The 22,031-nt window shown below is 36.4% G+C and overlaps 1 protein-coding gene across 1 annotated transcript in view; it reads left to right on the plus strand.

Moving 5' to 3' along the window:
• Positions 1 to 22,031, plus strand: part of APLF (aprataxin and PNKP like factor) — a 118,367-nt gene that overhangs the window by 36,470 nt on the left and 59,866 nt on the right. The window contains exon 5 of the mRNA XM_072409587.1: positions 3,210 to 3,339. Within this exon, the coding sequence (XP_072265688.1) occupies positions 3,210 to 3,339 (130 nt within the window). The remainder of the gene's footprint in view (positions 1 to 3,209; positions 3,340 to 22,031) is intronic.

Consider the following 22,031-nt stretch of genomic DNA (forward strand, 5'->3'; position numbering starts at 1 on the left):
CTTCTTTCACTGCAGCCAGGAGAAGACACGCGGCTGCCAGAGAAGAGAGGAGACACACGCAGGATCGAGTATCGGGTGAGTATCTTATTTTAATTATTTTATAACACATTTGTCGTATAGGACGCACCAACTTTTCCCCCCCAGTTTTGGGGAAGAAAAATACGGTAAATAGCACCAACATATTAAACCTCGTTTTACAACATCAGTAGTCATGTCACCAACTGTCCCTCAAAGATGGCCACTATTTTAATGTCCTTAACACAGTCATATGTGAATGTTTTTGGGAAACCAGTAGACCTAACTACATGTTTTTGGGATGTGAGAAGAAACCCATACAATCATAGGGATAACATACAAACTACATGCAGATAGTTTGCTGCCTGAGAATCAAACCTGGAACCCTAGTGCTGCAAAGGCAAGAATGCTAACCACTGAGCTAACTGTACCTCCTAGACAGACAGGAAAGCCAGAGGTCATAAGTCCTGATCTGTATACCTGTTTCAGGAAGTAAGTGGATCAGCATCACAGCCAATCAAATAATATTTTCATAAGGAGAAGCTAGCAGTGGCAGCCTCCATGTTCTTTTAGTAGTTTTCTCTAACTTTGATATAATTTTTTAAAAATAATTTTGCCATCCATCGGTCATGCATATTGCTATTGAAGCTTACTTAATTAAAGCTTAATTTATGTAGTGTTCATAAGCCTTTTCTATTGCCTTTCTCAAGCATGTCCACAATATATAATATTTATTCCATTTCACAATGAGATGACTATAGATACTCCGTGCTATGAAAAGAGCCTTAATGTGGGAAGCTGTGCAAAAAAACACAAGCCAGAGCTGGGATAGGAGAATAAATCATATTAGTTGTTATTAAATAAAAACTGCTGATGCTGACATATTATTCTTTGTATTACCAATCACAGTTTTAGCTTTTGGATGTCACATTATAAGTGATATATTGCCTTCTATTTACAGCATTTGCGATATTATTTCTCAATTACTGCAAATCCATTTGTAGCACCTATCGCCTCTTCATCTCCTGGTGATCCCTGGTTCTCCTACCTTCATTCCTTCATCAATTCTAGCTTGTTGCTGTTATTTCTTCCTTTCAGGCTTCGAAAGGAAAAGTATTGCTTTTGGCTGGTGGTCGGCTTAAAACCACTCTGGTTATATTGTAAACTGATCGCTGCTTTTATTCTTTTTAAGATGAGATGAAATGAATATGGAGAGAACTGTTTAATTCTGGAAATGGAAAATTCACACTTTTATTTTGCCTGTTAATTTCCTTTTATTTTTCTGTGCTTCAGGGCTATTGTCATTTTGCAAAATATGACTTTCATGACTTTCATTTCATTTTATCTGGCTTTGTGTATTTTTCATTTGGTTGTGCTACCAAAATACTAATATATTTTTCAGCCTGACACATAACAAAATAATATATATTTCAATGCTGAACTCAAGTCACTTACAGTTGTGTGAAAAAGAACGTGCACCATCTTTTAATTCTAAGGTTTTCATATCAGGACATGAAAAAATATGTGGTCTTTAGGAGTTTCTCACATTATTTAAATCTTGGCCAGTTGTAAAGTTCAGTCAGATTCCAATGTGCAATGCAGATGTGCTGCATGTCAAACAACAATTGTGACTTGTAGCTCTTAAGAATTGCACCACATTTGCACACAGAGTGGCTGAGTTGGGTCAGCAGTTGAGCCCCTGGCAGAATGCTGCAGCTCACTGCGGGTCTGAAATGGCTCTAAATATTTATTGAGCAGACAGGAGGCACAGAGGTAACTCTCGTAGCTACAAACCTAAAATAATTGCAGTTGCTTCAATCACAAGTCAGGCAAACCTACTTTAGGTGCCCAGCAGACGCTTATAAAGCTGAACCACAGCTTTAGGTCTTTCTTGACAATAGTAGAACTTGTTAGTTTGTAGACAACTTACCCACTGACCAGGAAAATGTTGTAAATGCATGGTTTTATGTGGAACAAAATGAAGTGGATCCCCCAAAACCATTCCTTTTTTGGGAGCCTGAAGTGAATCTGGCCTAGCCTGAAATGTGTTTGTAAGATAGAAATTGTGCAGGCCACTATGATAGGCTTCTAAATAATATATTTCAGCCTATGGAGCCTCATAGGTAGCCCAGGACAAGGCAAGCTTTTTTTCTAGCTTGTAAATGCTGTAACAAGGGTTACCATACCCTGGGCTGGCTATCTCTCACACAAGGTATCACCTTCTTCTTCCATGAACACTTTTCTCAGCAACAGTGCTGTTCAGGAAGCTGTTGAACAGAGAAGTAGAAAGGTCCATGTGCCGAAGTTCAGATGAGCAGCGGTTTGACTGTCCTACTGTCAACACAGGATGTTTTGACCCTTTCTTAACAGCTACATGTCAAAGGGCAGCATATCATATTACTGGGAATAGGGTTCCTGATAGTTATCTTCAGTTACTATCATTCATTTATCAAATGCCTAGAATTTAATGGGCATTAGTACATTTGGCATACAAATGGTAGGTTGGTTTATGCAGACATTAATCTGGACTGGAGTCACTGCTCTATGTACAGCATGGGTAGAGGTGGCACGATTGCTCAGACATTAGCACTCTGGCCTTTGCAGCGCTAGGTTCCAGGTTCAAATCTCAGCCAGGACTATATCTGCATGGAGTTGGGATGTTCTCTGTGTTTTCCCCCCACATTCCAAAAACATGGAATTTAGGGTAATTGGCTTCCCCTCGGTATTGATTTTAGACTGATAATGACATATGACTATGGTAGGTACATTAGATTTTGAGCCCCTTTGAGGGACAGTTAGTGACATGACCATAGACTTTGTAAAGCGCTGCTTAATATGTCAGCACTTTATAAATACAAGTTATTATTAATACTGATACATGCATCAGTTTAAAGACCATTTGCAGACCACCAGGTTGTTGTACTATTGTTACTCTTAAATGTTTTAGGCCAGATCTGATTGAATAGATAAAAGGTTGTCTTTAGAAAGAAATACAAATCCCTTGCAGACCTCAAACTAACAGAATTGTTATTTAAACCCAAAGTCGAACCTGTTGACTGTGATTCGGTTCATTACCACCAGCATTACTACTGTGTCTGCAGATTCCCGTTATTCTCATATTAAGGACAGTTTATACAATTATGAGGATGTATATTTCATTGTATGTGATACATTGGTAAATTTGTTTGTTTCAGTCCGGTGCAGTAAGCTGTAAACTGGATGAGGACCTAACCAGACCTGCACCAAGAAAACGTGTCCTTCCACAGTGGATGTTGCAGGGTGATCTCATGATTCAGAGTCTGCCTTCTCCTGTGGTGAAAGCAGGTATGTGTGTGTGCGTGAATTAACCAAGAAAAGAGCTAGGATGTATTTTTTTGCTGCCTGGTATGAAGTCTAAAGATAGCTGTAATTATTAAGGAGGTGTGTTCGTGTAGCCCCATGTACTGAACCTTTCCTGGAATTCTTGTTCATACTTGAAAATACACAATTTAGAAGTTTCAATGCAGCCAATTTTGATTGTTTAGTGTTCTTTTTTACTTCTAAAATAGCAATGCTTTACCCATGCACACTTTTATTGCAACAGTATTTTGCATTGGATTTGTTATATAATTTATTATTCTTATTAGATACAAAAAGATTCCTCCTCTAACGTGTGTATTGTTCATCAGAGGTCTCCAGTCTCTATCCATCACATTATTCTATAATCAAAAAACCTTGCTAAGAAAAAAAGTTAAAACTCAAAATGTCTTACCAGTAATAGATAACTTGACTTGTGGTTGAATATAAATCTATGGAATGCTTCAGGAAAGTCTGTTGAATATTGCACCAGAGGCAGCTGGAAACCCAATCAGAATCTATCACTTTTAGGTTGTTCTTTGTAAAGCTTGAATTCTAAGAAACTTTTTACCTTAGGCTTCATTTGAAAATACCAAGTTCTCCCAGTACCACTGCAGAGGCTTCCAGGATAAATAAATTAAGCCAACCTTTGTCCCCTGAGATGGTTCCAAGGGCTTATTAATGGAGTTTCCTTACTCCCCTTTGATAGTGATGTTCACTCTATTGTGTTATCTTCAGACCACATCCATGTTTACACAGGTAATGAGTCTTGTCCTGCTCCACCCATTCAACCTTCCATTAATAACAGGCTTTATATTTCCCATCTCAAGTTCAGCAATGTGGTGTTTAACTAATCTCTTCTACAGGCTTTTCTGCACTTTACCTACCCCCACCCAAAGAAGATGCTTTCAGTCAATATTTGCTCAGATATGGGGTTTGTATGTGAAGCAGTAAACATACTTAATCTATAAAAAAGTCTTGATATAGCGAATATGCAGGGATTTTGTTGCAGCTCTGCACAGATCATACAGAATACAAATGACCAGTATGTCTGCTATGGGTTTATAATTATTCATTATTTGGGGCTGGATGGATCTTCATGGATACTTTTAGCTTCCTCTTTAAGAAACCTATTACAGATTTGAGGTAAAGGAAACAAACAATTTTGACATGTTGTGATGACCATAAGAAATGACCTTTTCAAAGATCTTTCCCTTGATAAGAAATAAACAATAGTTAAAAGCTGTTTTTTTCTACTCGGTCAGCAGTGCTCTATCCTTAATAAGACTGTGTAATTGTTTGTCTGATCAAACAGGCAAGTCTGTAGAGTGTTTTGGGGTCAGATCATACTTTAATTGTGTTAACTGTTGTTTGTAGGTAGACTTAGTCAGTGAATTGTATTCCCTGATGAAACCATAAAGTATAATATACAATTTGTGTCTACAATTATCAACAAAGTAAGCATTTAAACAGTGTGAAAGTTATGTCACTATTTACTTTCAGGTAGTAACAATATAAAATACAGTTTGTGACATAGTTATGGTGTACTTTATTGTTTGATGTTTTTAGGTTCACACGTGTATGCATTTTTGTTTTATGAAATGTTGTATTGACAAATAAATGTTCAGTACTGGTGTGTCCTTTAATAAAAAAGCTCAGAACTGGCAGCATTCCCTTCCCCTGGATTATTTATTTTATTTATTTTATTTTATTTATTATTGATTTTATTTATTATTTTATTATTTATTATTTTCAGGTCTCTTTCATTTTTTAAGCCCATAAAATAGTTCATATACCTGTATATGTACTGCAAGTGATGTCGCTGAGGCTTAAATGAAAGTAAATTAGGTATTTTTATAGAACTACACTAGAGTTACCACATTCATTTTTACTTCAATAGCATGTTCTATTTTCAATTACACAAAGGGATGATGAGAACACTTTATGGGATGTATAACCTCTTCTTGTCACAGATATAATATTAAATTACTTTTATTCCTACACAAGATTTGAAATTTATCTTGTGTTTACGACGTGGGGATGTATTTCAGCCGCTGTACAGCTGAGGTTATTATTTTTTTAATATTTTTATCTTCAAAGCTGCCATTTGTTGTACTTTTGTTATATTGATTAAACATTTTTCTCTCCTCCTCAGTACTGTGCTATTTCTAAATGTTGCAGTAAAATGCTATTTAGTTTCAGCTACAGGGATTATTAGAGTATGGTTTTTCTTCTGTTGCTGTTAAAATATCTCCCCTGCAGGTGTCCTGTTGATCATTCATTTATTAGTTTCCCACACAACATATTTTCTTCTTGTTCTGAATTTCATGGTGCATGTGTTTTAAAAAGCAAATACAATTATGCTTGATTTTTTTTTTGTTTTTTTTTTTGCTATACCTAAATTTATATTGGTGAAATATAAACGTAAAAAACGTAAAAAAAAAAATATATATATATATATAAAGTTTTAGCTTGGGAAAGGGGTTCGATGCCCGCATCCTTCACAAAATGTGAGTTTGCTGTGGGATATTGCTTGTAGAAACAAGTTGGCAGCAGATCAAAATGAGGCAACACAAGGTCAGTTTTCGGAAAACAAACTTCAGGCTCCTGCCTGGGTGATTTATTCTACAAAAAAAAACAGCAAAGCAAATCCTAGCCTGGCTGGGCCCCTAAATATCTCTTGAGGAGTTCCCTCTCTGGCTGTTCATAAAGTCAAAACAAAGTCCTTTTGCATAAACTAAACAAAAGCTCCCAGCTCTTCCTTGGCCAGCTCCAGGACCCTTGGCTTTTCACACAAGCCAACTGTCTAACAGGCTTTTTCTGCAGCCAATTAATAAATAAAAAGCCTTAGCCTGCACTACCCCATAAGTCTCATCCTGTTACATGTTGGTTTGTTATGTTGTAATGTTGAATGTGAAAGTTTGCTATGTACACCTTTCCTTGTAAAACTTTATTAAAAATGTATTGAAAAAGAAAAAGCCTTAGCCTGGGCGATATATATACCCCATCTAGGACCTTCCCAGCCAAGCCATGGGACACCCTGTCACATTAAAAATAAAAATCAATTGAGACACCAAATTGTGGCCTCATCAAGATTCTTAGGATTTTACATGTTGGTAATAAAGGGGAAAGAGTAAAGAAAAGGGGAGAGGTTAAGGTGGTTTGCGGGAAGGAAATTGACAGGAAGGGAAAAAAAGAGGAGCAACTCCACCTCCAGTCCACTGAGCATCTAAAGAAACTTAGTTTTAAAAATAAGTTTAGTCCAGGCAGCTTGATACTCATCAGAGTTTGTTATATTGGTTGTAATAAATTTTTGATCACCTCAGGCTTGTTTGTATGTTGTCTATTATGATGCATATTACTGTGCATAACACGTAACATTTAAATGTAAGCTGTATTTAACCTCTGCTTTAAAGTGTGTAAACGCTAACAATTAACATCTTTTATTTTCTTTTTTTTGGGTCTGGTAAAGCCAACAGGCAGGTCTGATACCACTCAGTCCACAAAGGAACTGTTAAGTTGTCAGCCCATAAAAGGAAATGTAATGCTTAGTTCATTTTGACAAATCAACATTTTTCATCATATCCAAAGTGGAACTAAAGTCCCATTTTGAATGTTGATGATTTAAGCAGGTGCATACTGCAGAAAGGAACAGGCAATGTCCTCTCTTACCTGTCTGGTCACCACCAACTCCCCAAGTAACTCCAAGTGGCAAAGTACTTGTGTGTTCACTGTCTTATTTATGGTCTTCTTCACCATAATGCTAATGAAATATATTTATATAGCAGCAAGGTTACATGTAACATGGTCATAAAAATTACTTTTTTTTACAATGTTATACAATAATAAACAACGTTTATGATATAAAATGAGAAAATGGTAACTCATTATGTGTCTTTGACTTGCATACGTATCCATGGCAAGTTTGTTGGTTAATGAATCTGTCAGAAAGTTTTTACTGCACTTCCATGAAATGATGTTTGAGTGAATTAAATGCAATGACAAAAAATAGTGTGAAAAGGGAAAAAACGGGCAGCACATTATATGATAGAAAGTGAGTGAGACATAAAACCAGACAATCAATAAACCTTCAATAGCAACCTTGTGCAGTAATACAGGGAATACAACAATAAGTATGTTCAAGCCGAGCTTTGTACAAGCTCTATACACCAAGCATATAAAAACAGTAACAGGACAACATTAGGTTTGAGACCATAACAAAACAATGTACATAGACAGAAGCTGCAGTTTGTAAAGGAAAAACAGCTGAAAAGTTTGCCACCAAAGTTGTGCCACTGTGAAATTTGGTTGCAGCCACACTTTTTAGGGACTCCATCTATGTGCATCACAGCCTGTAATTAACTTTTTGAACTGATATGTACCTCTACTGATGATTACTTGGTTTGTGGAGTATTTCCTCTTGTGTTGACCTTTTAAAGAATCGACCATCCCAGTGTCTGCCCCCTGGTGGACTTGCAGGAAGAACTCTGGAAGGTTGAGCTTGACCTTGTGGTTGCATTTGTTTGCTCAATCCTAAGTTTTTGCATGTTTTCCTTTTATTTGCTGTGATCTCCTCCTGTGTCACTCTCTGTGTCTGTCTGTCATTTGCAACCCCTATTTAAAGTACGGCGCTGCTTAATATGTTGGCGATAATAATATTAACCTCCCAACCGCTAACCCCGTACTTTTTCGTGCAAAAATTTTTTGCAACTTTCGATAACCCCGTACTTTTTCGCCTATATTAAAATCCCACTTATCTGGTCCCGCTGTGCTCATCCAGCGTCGGGTCCGTGTTCCAGCGTCGTCCTCCAGCGTCGGGCGCCCTCTCCAGCGTCGGGTGCCGTCTCCTATACCAGCGGGACCGGCAAGATGCCGGCCGGCTTCTTACCTGGTCCCACTGATCGTCCCACGTCCTTCTCGTTCCAGCGCCGGGTGATCTCTGAAACAAGAAGCCGTTCGGCGGAGAAAAAAACAGCCGGCCGGCTTCTGGTGCGTGCGTGATGACGTCGGCGCGTGTGCGGGAAATTCAAATTGAAACTCATTCATTCATTTTGTATTGGCTTGAATACAGGAGTTTGTATTCAATCTAATACAAAATGAATGAATGAGTTTCAATTAAAAATAAATACAAAGTATGTATTTTGAATTGGATTGGATACAGGAGTTTGTATTTAATCCAATACATAATGAGAGTTTGAATTTTGTTCTCATTTTGTATTGGATTGAATTCAAAGTCCTGTATCCAATCCAATCCAAAATAATAGAAAATATATTTATGTGGTTTTGTCTATAGGTATGTGACGTTGGACGGTTGGACACTAGGGAGGTGTTTTAGAAAAATATATTACTATACAGTATACCGAATTATCGCATTTTCAGTATTTTTCATTTATTTATGTATTCTTGTGTAAGCTGAATTTTGTGTTTTTCCTTTAAGTTTTTTAAAAGTATTTTTTTTTTTTTACATGATTTGTGTGTTTCAAACATATTTTTATATTCATTATATCTACTAGACCCCTATTCGGACATATTTCTGTAAGTTATAGGTCTACAATTTAAAAAAAAAAATTCATGAAAACCTGTAACGCTTTTGGTACAGAAATCTAGACCTCAGTGTAACGCTCAGGTGGTTAATACCCTGAAGAAGCAGAGTATTTGGTCTGTGAAACTTGTCTGGGATTCAACAACACAGCTATGCAAAATGCTTATTGTTTAAAGGATTAGTTTATAATATTTGATTGTACAACCTACTTATAGGAGTTTACCTTTTGTAGGATATTTTTATTTATGTTCATAATAAACTTTGCATGTTTTTGATTTATTACCCTTGAATCTTGGATTTTGCTGTAAAAATCTCTCAGTAAGGAAGTTTTATCCTCCCCCCCTTTTCTCATTTTGTCTTACATGTAAGGAATAAGGCAATTCTAACCAGATTAGTTTGAGAGTTACTGTTCTCAACATATCATTTGTCAACATTAAACAGCAGTTGTCATCTGTGTATACAGTGTTTCTCAATCAGGGTTCCTCTTGAGCAGGGTTTCCTAACCTTTTTATGACTTCAGACCCCCAATGGTGCCATACCCCCCTTACTTGACTGTTGAAAATGTAAAATTAAAGTTGTAGTAAATACACACGGGTAAAATTAAATACAAGCACTTGCAGAAAATGCTGAATGTTCTCGAAGATTCTATCGCACTCCATTCACCTACTACCCAAGTATAAATTAATACAATAAACAAAATAAATACCAGTACCCAGAGATCAATTCCCATTACCCCAGCATTTGGTTCCCAAACCCTCAAGGGGTATGGATATTCCCGATTAAGAACCCCTGCTCTAGAGGATATACAAGGTTTGAAGTGTAATCCAGGAGTTAGCAGTGGAAGTGAATATGAGGGAAGTGTTTCATCAACCCAACAGTTCTTCCAAGAAGAGCTCAATGATTTAATATGTAACCTAAGTCTGTCAAAACAAAAATCTGAACTTGTAGCATCCAGGCTAAAAGAAAAGACCTGTCCTAACCGGAAGTTAAAACAACGGTTTATAGGACAAAAGAGGTGACACTCCTATTATATTTCAGTGAAGATGGAGACTTCTTGTACTGTTGTAGCATCCCTGGACTACTAGCCCATATGGGAGTCCCAGAATACAGAGAAGAAGACTGGCAGCTTTTCATAGACAGTTCCACTTGAAGTTTGAGATCTGTTTTTACTGCATAATGGCAACTGCTATGCATCAATTCCAATTGGTCACTCAAGAAAACTTAGGAGGAATATGAAAATATCAAAACGGTCTTACAAAAGCTTTGCTATTATCAACAAAAATGGTCCATATGTGTTGATTTAAAAATGGTGAACTTCCTACTTGTCAGCAAAGTGGATACACAAAGTACCCATGTTTCATCTGCTTGTGGGATAGTAGAGCAAAGCAGGATCACTGGAAAAAAGTGACATGGCCTCCAAGGGAAAACATGAAAAAAGGTGCAGCGAAAATCATTCTCCCTCCACTACACATAATGTTGGGATTAATGAAGAAATTTGTTAGAGCTCTGAACAAGGACAGTGATTGCTTCAAATACATTTGTAGATTTTTCCCTGTATTGAGTTAAAAGCAGGAATCTTTTATCGACCCCAGATTTGGAAACTAATAAATGATTCAAATTTCACAAGTTACATGACTGATACTGAAGCTTCTGCCTGGCACAGCTATGTCATGGTTGTCAAGAACTTCTTGGGTAACCATGAAGCACAAAATTATGAAGAACTGGTACAAAACTTGCTCTTAAACTTTAAGAATTTGGGTGCTACTATGAGCATAAAGGTACACTATCTCCATAGCCATTTGCAAAAATTTCCAGAAAACCTTGGTGATTTCAATGAGGAACAAGGGGAGAAATTCCATCAAGATATAAAAGTTCATAGAAGAAAGGTATCAGGGCAGGGGGGATAGACACATGATGGCAGACTACTGCTAGAGCCTTCAACGTGATTGTCCTGATCATCAGAATAAAACGTCAAAAAATCATACAAACAGTTTTTCAATGACTTCTTTGTGATTAGTTCTGTAAATACACTGAATATAGAATATATTGACATTGACCTCCCAACCTCTAACCCCGTACTTTTCCGTGCAAAAAATATTTGCAACTATTGATAACCCCGTACTTTTCTGACTATATTAAAATCTCACTTACCTGGTCTCGCTGTGCTCATCCAGCGTCGGGTCCGTGTTCCAGCGTCGTCCTCCAGCGTCGATCTCCCTCTCCAGCGTCGGGTGCCATCTCCTATACCAGCGGGACCGGTAAGATGCCGGCCGGCTTCTTACCTGGTCCCGCTGATCGTCCTACGTCGTTCTCCGTAAAAAAAAAAATTTCATGAAAACCTGTAACACTTTTGGTACAGAAATCTAGACATCAGTGTAACGCTCAGGTGGTTAAGTATTTGAAAAATTTAATTTTGTATACGTAGGCATATCTAGTTTAATTTTGCTTAATTTTCATGTTTCATTAGTTTTCTATGAGGTTATTATTGAGGTCATTGTTTGAAAAACTAGAGCCAATCTAGTAAAACCAATATCATATTTAGAATCTGTGCATCAAACATAAACTAAAAGTACTATAATCTGTTTGGCAAGAAAATGTTTGTTGACAAGTGTTATCGTTACATATAAGGATTTGGCTTAAGATTTGTAGGCCCTAGGCCCTTTTAGCTGGGCGCACCACCCAGCACTTTCCAATAACCACCTGGCTGTTTTTAGGTGGTTACAAAAAGTTGGGTCACAATACAGGGGTTGCCACCTGCCTACAATTTCCTCCCACCCAGCTTAAAAAAATACCTGGGTTGAACACTGGATAAACACCAGATCCAAAATTACCAATAGACCGAGACATTTATGGCTAGCACTTTCATAATTGCAACCAAAGTTATAAAAAGCATTGGATGTAAAGTTCATAACAGGCCTTGAGCAGAATAACAAAATCACAGTTTCTGCAACCTGAAGGGAATTATTCTATATAAGACTTCAGGGATGAAACAATCGCACAGGTAAAACTGCAAGAACAGTAAATTAAAACACATTGTAATAAATTCCTGCAGAATCCAATGGGCCTACCACTGCCAAATAAATAAAGGGGAAAACTAATTCCTTTGTTTGATGCACTATGAATGTACCATGTATCTTTACAGAGAGCTTCAAAAAAAATACATTGGTTTTGAAGTCTTTATTTGCTATTAGGAGAACGTGCTACACCTGAGTTGTTCAAAGAACACATGGCAATTACATGTGAAATTCCATAGGACTTTAAAACACAAAATACATTCTCTTTTATCCCTTTGCATTTCTGCACAGATATCCCATAGAAATCCCAAAGAAATGTTTTGCTTTTTGATTCTCAGATACAACGTGCTGTAGTTGCAAGGGCAGGAAGTATATGTGTGTGTGTGTATATATATATATATATATATATATATATATATATATATATATATATATAGTGTGTGTGTGTGTGTTTTAAGAAAATGTTTTAATACATATGCTGGATATTTGTTTTGATTCTGGTATAGAATTTTATTTTTATATTTAATATATACATGTAGTCCCTGTGTTTAAGAGGAAGTAAACTCAAAACAGGCACGAGATCGGGTGGCATAGTTTGGGGAAAAAACTTGCCGCTCTCACTGCGCATGCGTGAGATCGGCTTTTTTCCCCACCTTTGACAAAAGGGCTCCTTCTAAAGCAGCACCCAAGAGCCTTCCCGGTTGCGTAATGTAGGTATCCCGGGAGGCTTTGCGCTCCAATTCATTTTCATTTTAAAGAAAAAAAAAACAATTTTTACCTTACATAAAATGGTTGTCTTCCTTTTTATGTAAAGTGAAAATTCTGGGTTTAGGTACGCCTTAAAGACATCCGACATACTGACAGCTCCTAGATACGTTCGAGGTTTCCCTGCTCCCTCGTGTGCAGGACAGAGGCTGGATGAGGGGAAGGGGGCGGTTTGCATTACTTGCAGAAGAAATCTTTTTCTAAACACAGCTGAGGTTGCGGGTGATCTTAAGACAGGGGTGTCCAAACCTTTTGCAAAGAGCGCCAGATTTTGTGAGGTGAAAATGTGTGGGGGCCGACTATTCAGCACGTACTCGGTTAGTGTGAGCGTACTCCACACAGGTCCCTGTGCACGGAGTCCGGGGTCCATTATAATGATGTGGGGGGTTCACTTTGCATACATGGGGACTCCCATCCTGCTGATTATGCCCGCCGAGTAGCGGGCCGATAATTGCAAGGTTGCTGATTAACTCTAATGAAACATAAAAAAAGCTTAATATTGATTTTATGACAGAGGCTGCGGAACAGTGGACATCTGAACACGGGCTGCAATTGGCCCCCGGGCTGGACTTTGAACATGTCTGTCCTAAAAGCTGAGCTGATCTGTATCATCTAGTAACTCCTTAATGACCAAGACAAACTCTGCAGCTGTTTCTTTTTGCATATCAAGGAACAGCTTACTCCAGAAGTTAATGAATGTCTGGGCTCCATAAAGTATTTTTTTTGCTTTGTTAGTGATTAGCTCACAGTGAGGTTTTTATACAGTAACGGACACCACGCTGCCTAATAATATGTTGAGACAAACATCTGTACTAATTGCATGTATTAAAATAATTGTACCTGTTCCGACTTACATACAAATTCAACTTAAGAAAAAACCTACAGTCCCTATCTCATATGTAACCCGGGGACTGCTTGTACAGGGCAGCGTGTAGTTTTGATATTGCAGAAGAAATCTGTTTGCCATTCTTCTGCAATGTTAGTGATGCTAAGCTGCCTTTCTAATATGATCCCATCCTTCCTCACAGACAAGATTTTTATATGAGGGTGTCTTCAAGTGGGAAAGCTGCTTCTGATTAAGAGGAAAAGTTTGAGATTAAGAAAATGACTGTCAGTGTCACATGCTCAGGCATGTGTAGAGATAATCAGATACTAATAAGAGTGGATTGCAGGTAGTGATGGCTAACGTTCTTCTAAAATAGTAAATAAAGCATGATGTAAACTTCAAACCTTTGTTTTTCTCTAATAAATATTCTGGTAACCCTTTTGTAAGTATTAAATTGCAACAGGATAATGATCCTATGTTAACAATAAACATAGTCTGGTATTGGGTTCTGTAAGAGTAGAGATTACAAATGCCTGGTCACTCTGTGGTCTTCTTTCTCCTACCACCCCCTCCATCGTGATGTCTATGTGCAGAATAGTGAACTGAGGGTAAGACATGAAACATATGTTTCTAGATTTCCACTAAGAGCAATGAACCTGAAGCACTTGGCTGTCATATGCTGGGAAAACAGACAAGTAAAGTCTGAATTCATTCTAGTTAAAAAAAAATAGAGAAGACATTGGGGTTTTCATTAGAGAATGAGAAATAAGGGAATGCAAACACATGCATATGTATACAACATTTAACGTCACACATGTGGAAATGAGATGATTAATTCTAATTAATACAACTGATTCTAAAATAATGACTTTTTAAAACCTTGTTAGAAAAAGAAAAATGTTATCATAGTTTGTTTTTTCATTTTACGGCAGCAGCCAATTTTAATCCTTGACATTTTTAGTATCCGTTTACCAAATAAGTCTCATTTTTTATTTTTGAGGTTTTATTGGATTTCCATGCATTAAATGATCTTGGATATATTTTTCCTGAAAAACTATATTTGATAATAGATTAAAAAATTATTTAATTTTGTACATAAAAAATGTTAAATCACACTAATTTAGCATTTAGGATTTTTTGCTTTCTGCTGTCATGTCAATCCATGTGCACTTGTTACCACTCCACCAGCAAATCGTCTGTTTGCAGCAGCCTCAGCCTCCCTTTAGTCATGCAGTTTCCATCAGAGATGCATCTTTCCCGGCTGTGTACAGCTAAAGAGGATTTTAGAATATGTACTGAAGTCAAGGAGCACATTGGTTCCTGGCTTCAATCTTGTTCTGCTAGTAACTATTTAACCTGTTCTGGTTTTTGGATTCTGAGCATGGTATTTGCTACTCTGCTCAGCCTGCTCTCCTTTCTTCAATACAGGATTTTGACTCAACTTTGCCTGCGATTGCCACCTGCCCTGACCTTAGCCAATTACTCAACTTTGCCTGTGATTCTCCACCTTGACTCACTGGGCCTGATTTATTACAGCTCTCCAAGTCTGGAGAGGATACACTTTTATCAGTGGATCTGAGTGATCCAGCTTCACTGATAAAAGTGTATTCTCTCGAGCCCTGGGGAGCTTTATTAAATTATAACCATTGTGTTCATGTCTGATTAGCCATTCCCACACTGAATCTATCTGATCTTTGTAAACCCCAGGGGACCACAACCTGACCTCTCTGCTGCAAAGTCTGGTGACCACTTGTCACTTCTTGCAGGGTGCTCTGGGGGAGACCAGGAGGCACTTAGATTCCCGAACTCAGGTAAAACCCTTCACCTGTAACAGGACTAATACAACCATAACCAATATTATGGATTTTTTGGTGAATATGTCTTGCTTAACAAGGTAAGAAAAAAATAAACAGGATGGATCTGAAAAGGGTGGGAGGACAGGTATTTTTGCATGAGCTTTAGAGAGATGTTTTTTTTGGGCCTGTAATATTATGTACTCATTCCAGTTCTGCTTATACCAAGCAGCCATGTGCTATTGTGTTATGTGCTTAAAGTTTAAGCATATTGTGGTAATTAAATGGTTATTGAAAAGCAAATTACACGGGGTCTTTGCTGCAACGGATTTAAAAAATATCCAGATGTCATTTATTGACATGTAACATTTTTGTTTCCCAGTAGACTAAAATAATTTTATTAAGGTAACAGATTGAGCTAAGAAGATATTATTGTATTTATTAAAATAGTTTATTTTTTAGGTTCTGTAGTTTATTTTTATTATTATTTTGTTTGAATATAATAAATGTATGAAAATTTTATGTAGATTAAAGGTACAGCTAATTTGTGACTGATTTTTTTTTACCTTTCCTGTTTAAAATGTAAAATAATATTTGCGATTTCACAAATTTGGGCTTGGCTTGCTTGGGGTGTGGCATGCTTCATGCAGTTAATGAATATACCTGGCTGGCTAGGTATCCTAAAAGGGAATATTGAAATGTACTTTTAAAAATATGTAGTAGATACTATTTACACATTCAGATCCAAAGTGTTAAAGGTAGATTGCAGTCAAAATAAAAAACAAAAAAGCCTTGATTTGCATATGCAGAGGAGTCAGTCTAACTGTTCAGGTATTTAAAACAGGCATTGTTGTAATGCTTCATACCATTGTGTTAGTATTTGGATTATCTGAAATCCCTTACTGGTTATTTTTTGGTAGCTGTGACCTAACATTTGTGTGCAGTTGAAATGTTCACACATACTATGTACAGTTCATATAGTTTGCTTGTCATTTCTTATCCTTGTATTGTGTTTACCTGGACAGTGTGCATCCTTACAAAATAGTTCTTAGAAGTCTGATTTCTTAAGATGAATTGCCATATATATAGGTTTGTGTATATTACAAAGCAGGCAGAATTATATATACAAGATTAAATAAAGTAAATTCTGAATCCTGACAAATCAGCCTTGACTCCTTCTGCATTAGTTTTACATTTTTTTCGACATGTGACATGATGTTGCCTATTACATATATATTTTATATTTCATTGTTAGAACCAAAAAACTATTAAAATTTTGTTAGACCAAAATCAACTTTTAGGTAAAAAAAAAAACAACTTGGTGGTTACTTAAATGTGCTGGGTGGTGTACGCAGATAAAAGGGGCTGGGCAGAACACCGTATATATTGTATCTTGGTTTTCTTAACAATATATGTATTTCTGTGATGTTACCTAAGAAAGGCTTCTTTGACTGATTTGTAGCGTTTTACATACAAGAAAAAGTGGAGATAAAAACAAAATGCAAGAAGCATTGTATACTGTATTATTGGAGGTCCCCTGTATTTAGGACATATAGGACTCTGCCACCCTGCCAAACCTTCTATGGCATTACCCTAAAGCAAACACAACAAAAGCTTAACCTATAAACTACAATCCTTTTGAACAACAGGCACTGCAACTCAACCAACAATAGCTTCAAGGCACCTGAAAATAAACATTTTTTTCTCAAATTTGTATTTGCTTTGTTAAAGGCACAGCTTTTCAGTTGTCAAAGCTGTGTCCTGCATTTAGGCACTACAGCCACCAAGAAATATATTTTGGAATGGGGACAATCGTGTGTGTTTGCTTTTCCCCACACGGTACTGTAGCCCAATCAGGGTCCCAGCAGATTTGATAAGGTGACTCATGTTCAAATAAAGATATGTTTTGACAGATAATGCTGTTTGGTTGCTTCCTATGTATAGATTCAACTTTTTTTTCTTCAGGTCAGCTTTAAAGAATCTAACGTCAGGCTTCCATTTCTGAGTCTCGGTGTTTCTTGCTAATGTTTCTTTTCAAGGCTTTTCAGTATTGGAAGCTACCGGTATATTGTTTTTTTGATAGTGCCCTTAACAGTGACAGCTTTGTTTCGACACTGCATGTTGTGTTATCCTTATTTAAAGTCTTCTCAAAACCCACTTGTGCTGCTCACACATGGGAACATTTTGAACTCTCAAAATTTCTCTTTCTCTCAATAAAAAAAAATGTTGTACAAACACATCAGGGCTTTAATGAAGGTCTCCAAGACTTAAGAAGTTAGATTATCATGGGAGAAATTGGGTGATCCAAGTAACTTGGAATGGATTTAAAAAAAATCCTTTAATATTTAGAGGGAAATTGTTTTAAATCCGGAACCGGGTCATTCCAGGATTGCTGGATCACCTAGGTTGTCTTATGATAGTTTATCAGTCTTGGAAAGCTTTATTAATTAGTCCAATATAGACCTCATCGTTATGTCCCCACATTTTCTTGTTCTGTAACCTGTTATGTACCATATAATTATTTTGTGTTAGGGACCCATATAACAATAATCATCTTGGCATGTTTCTCTTAGCAAAAGCTCTCTTTAAATGCTCCATTCATGAATATTCTCTCTTGTACTAGAAAGTTTCTGCTAAAATGATTGGCCAAAAAGGCTGTTGGTATCCAAACATATAACAAACTTTACGTTCTCTGGTATAAATTGCCTATATCACAAGTTTAAATCAAGTTAAATATAAAATATTGTGTATCTGGGTTTCTTCAGGCTGTAGTGCTTCAACACACAGGAATGGTATTATTTTCTTTGTTTAAGAATAAAGCAGGGCTTCCCATGCTTGTTCTGTGTAATTCTTTTAATCTTGAAATTATTTTTTGTTTTTAAATCAGGTCACCTTTGACCTAACATAATCTTTCATTTTAAAAATTGTGTTTATAGGTTCAGCCAGTGAAATGGTTATATTCCATGAAATTACACTGTTCTGTGGAGACCTTTAATAATAGCAAAAGGTAACCGAGTGTTTAAAAACATTGAAGCATAGATCCATATGTGGCCTTCAGAAACTTTCTTTTCTTTCCTATCCTGAATACAGTTTATTTGCATCTCTCCTTGGAGCTGCCCTTTCTCCATCTTGTCTATATATAATGTTTCCCCTGGTGGTATATCTAGAACACAATTCATTTTTGAAACTTATTGTTCAAAATTCTTCTGTGTCACTGCACATTTTAATGACAGCTGTCCAACTATGACTGTTATTCCATGTAGGTTGCCTAGAAATGGATCCCATGGAGTTTAGAGTGTCAAAAAATCTATATTTACTTTACAAAAATGCAGGTTGCTTGTTCCATTATAAAATACCTAAATAGTATTGTAAATTTCTCCCGGTTACTAGAAAACAAAAGAATAGAATATGAATAGCACAGAAAAGCTTCACAGAAAATTCAAGCTACTTGAATTTCTCCTCTTTAACCTGGCAGTTGAATTGGAAATGGACTTACCTATACTTATGGTAACTCTTTCATTTAAAAGCAAAATGTTTTAAGTTGTCTGGTCAATTACCAAATATAAACTATCCTTTTTATGCAAAAAAAAGAAAAAAGGAAAGTGCTAAATGGGCAAATATAGTCATTTCAGCAGCTACTTATTTTAAAGCTGAATAGCCAAGTTATTTTGGGTCTGATTATTTAAAGCTCCCCAAGGCTGGAGAGGATACACTTTAAGCAGATGATCCAGCAAACTTGGAATGGATCAGGTCAAGGATTTAAAACATTTGCTAGTATAAAGCAAATTACCAACAATTGACATCTATCGGTTACATTCAGGTAATACCATTGAGGGGCAAACATTATCAAGAACATCCAGGTTGGAAAGGGTTACTTACCAATGCATCAGAAGGTATTCCCATCTCCCTCAGCATCTCTCCGGGATGAGTTATGCATAACCAGAGTGGAGCAGGTTACAGCCAGGAGGGGAGAGATCAAAGCCAAGATGGTGGGGTGAAATAGGAGGAAGAACTCAGCCTAAATGGGTGTGCCTGATCAAATTATCATTGTAACCCAACAGAAGCATTGGTTGGTGGCATATGTGAGGCACAGTAACGTATAGATTTCCTCAGCTGTTTCTAATTAAGACATTTTTTCTAGTAGTAGATTTTCTATTGATTGCTTTGTTGAAAAAAATTACCTAATGAATCCTTTACATTTTCAAAGATTTGTCAAATGTAATAGTTTTGGCCAAGATGATTAAGTTTTCTATACTTTTTTATACTATGATGATAGGTGTATCCACCTTGTAAACAAACATATGTGTCATCTGTTCCCATAAATATCAGTGAGTATTAAATATACCTGTTTATATACACAGCTTAATTTACACCAGGGCTCTTATTCTTGCATCTCTTATTACAATTGTTTCTTTTATTGGATTTAAATATTAACATACAAAAAACTCCCAAGATATTTAACATTGAACATTGATTTTTTTTATCAACAGAAGAGTTGAGTAAAAGACTAGAGGAGCACTAGGTGGCATGGAAGGTTTAGAGGGAAGGAAGAAAAGCATACCAGGGCAAGAACAAAATTAGAAAAACAATCCAGAATATATATATATATATATATATATATATATATATATATATATATATAACCCAGGGATAATAGCATCTTGGGGATCTTCGACAGCGATGTTATTCCACAGTACATCTACAATTGTTTAGCCAAGTGTCCACATACCATTGGAGGTTCATTGGAGATTAGAATCCAGTGTAAATGGCTCAATTTACCACAATTCTATACCACAATTATATACCACATTATAGCTGCAAATCATTTTTTATTTGCTTTCTCATCTCTGTTCCTTTGACAGTCTAAAACTAGGAATATGTTTTTGGCTTATCAGTTGTAAAATGCTGATAGATTGAGGATTGCTGTCAGCTTTTTCACTCAAGTTTTTTCCTATATCTTATGTATTGTAGATTCAACCCTGGTGTTGACGTTGCATAGGGCACTGTGAGAACGTTTCCTAAGCAGAAAACATTAATTTTACAATAACTTTAGGAGTCTGTAAGTGACATTTATTTTTACTAAGTCAAGCAGGACAATTAAGAAAGAACATCCTTAAATAGCCATACTTTGCCTTTTACTTTTACTTTAGTTTGGTGTCCATGTAAACAAAATCATTATTAATTCCAGGATTTCCTTGATGCAAAAACAAAATTATTTTGAAACTTATGTCACAAATTGCTAATAGAGTTTTAAATAGGACCTCCAGCAAGTACTTTTGCACTCATGCTGTTGCCTTATCAAAATACATATTCTATATTCTTTTTTTTTTAAAGCTGACCTCCTGACAAACAGCTAAAATACATATATGGGAGCTGTTTTTACCTGCCAACGGATTTGTATTTATGTCCATCCTGTTCTCATATTTGGGCAGCCCCATCACACAGCCATATCTGGTAGGGAAGCAGACCGAAATTTTCTCTGTATAAATAACACTTGCAGGCCTTGTTGCTTCCCCAGCCCAGACAACATTATACGTTTCCAATTTTGTAAACCTTATTGCTTGAATGTGTTCAATTTACAAAGCCATTTTTCTGTTTGCCTTCATCTATTAACTTTCAGATCTCAATTTACCAAGGTTCACACCACACATTTGGCCTCCTCTGTTACATACAGAAAAAAAAAATATACCGGTATATATATATATATACATACTCACACACACACACTTTCCTCGCTCGTCGACGTTGTTGGTCAGTCGTGCACCTTTTTTGTAACGATTTTCGGATGAACAGTCATTAGTCGTTCCTTTTCGTTTTGCAAATCTGTACGCAGCTTTAGTGGTGCTATATCGTCATTACTAGTGCTATGAAATTAGTAGTAGAGGTATTTTAATAACCTCTCTGTATGTGCAAGTTCGTTTTTAACGGGGGAATAACCATTAGATTTAAAATTGGTTAATGAGAAGAAGGTTTTAAGCACCAAGCTTTTTTTTTTTTTTTTATAGATAAATCAGCTTTTTGAGTACCTGAACCAAAGTAGCAAATCACAAGTGAATGAATGGTCATCTCTGTTCATACAGATAAGATAATGTACGCTCTAAAAGATTTTATGTTAAAATGTTTAAATGAATAAAACAGTGGAAATTAAAAACAGTAAATAAATAAGTAGAAGTCAATTTCTAACCAAACATCACTATTTGAATCTGTCTGGAAGTTAACAATGCAACCTCTTCAAGCTCGTGGAGGGGTTAAGCTATATTTATAGGTTAGCCATGACTGGATATCATTTCTAATGCTGTGCAGCACAACTTTTTTTTCAAAATTGGAGAAAAGGATTTTTTTTTCAATACAAATGACTTAACAACTTTATATAACCTCTTGAAATACCTAATGATCAAGAAAAATAGTTTGCATTTTGAACGTCCAAAAATTAGGTCTGTGATTTCACTCTAAACCATTGAACCTTACAGTCGTACATGAAATGCAAAAGGTATTTTTTTTCAAACTGGATGAAATATGACCTTCCTAGTGTTATATAGACAGTGTCTAAATATATAGCCCACTAGAGAGTAGATCAGCCACTTCAATCTCTCTTTTGTACATGTTCGGTGGGAAGTAAAAATTTGAAGTTCAATGGGCCAGCTTACTACATTACTTACTATATTATGAAACAAGAAGCAGAGTTCTGGTGTGTAATGAGAAAATACCACTGTTCTCATACACACACACAGACACACACA

The sequence above is a fragment of the Pyxicephalus adspersus genome, chromosome 4, assembly GCF_032062135.1.
Source record: "Pyxicephalus adspersus chromosome 4, UCB_Pads_2.0, whole genome shotgun sequence".
NCBI classification, from domain to species: domain Eukaryota; kingdom Metazoa; phylum Chordata; class Amphibia; order Anura; family Pyxicephalidae; genus Pyxicephalus; species Pyxicephalus adspersus.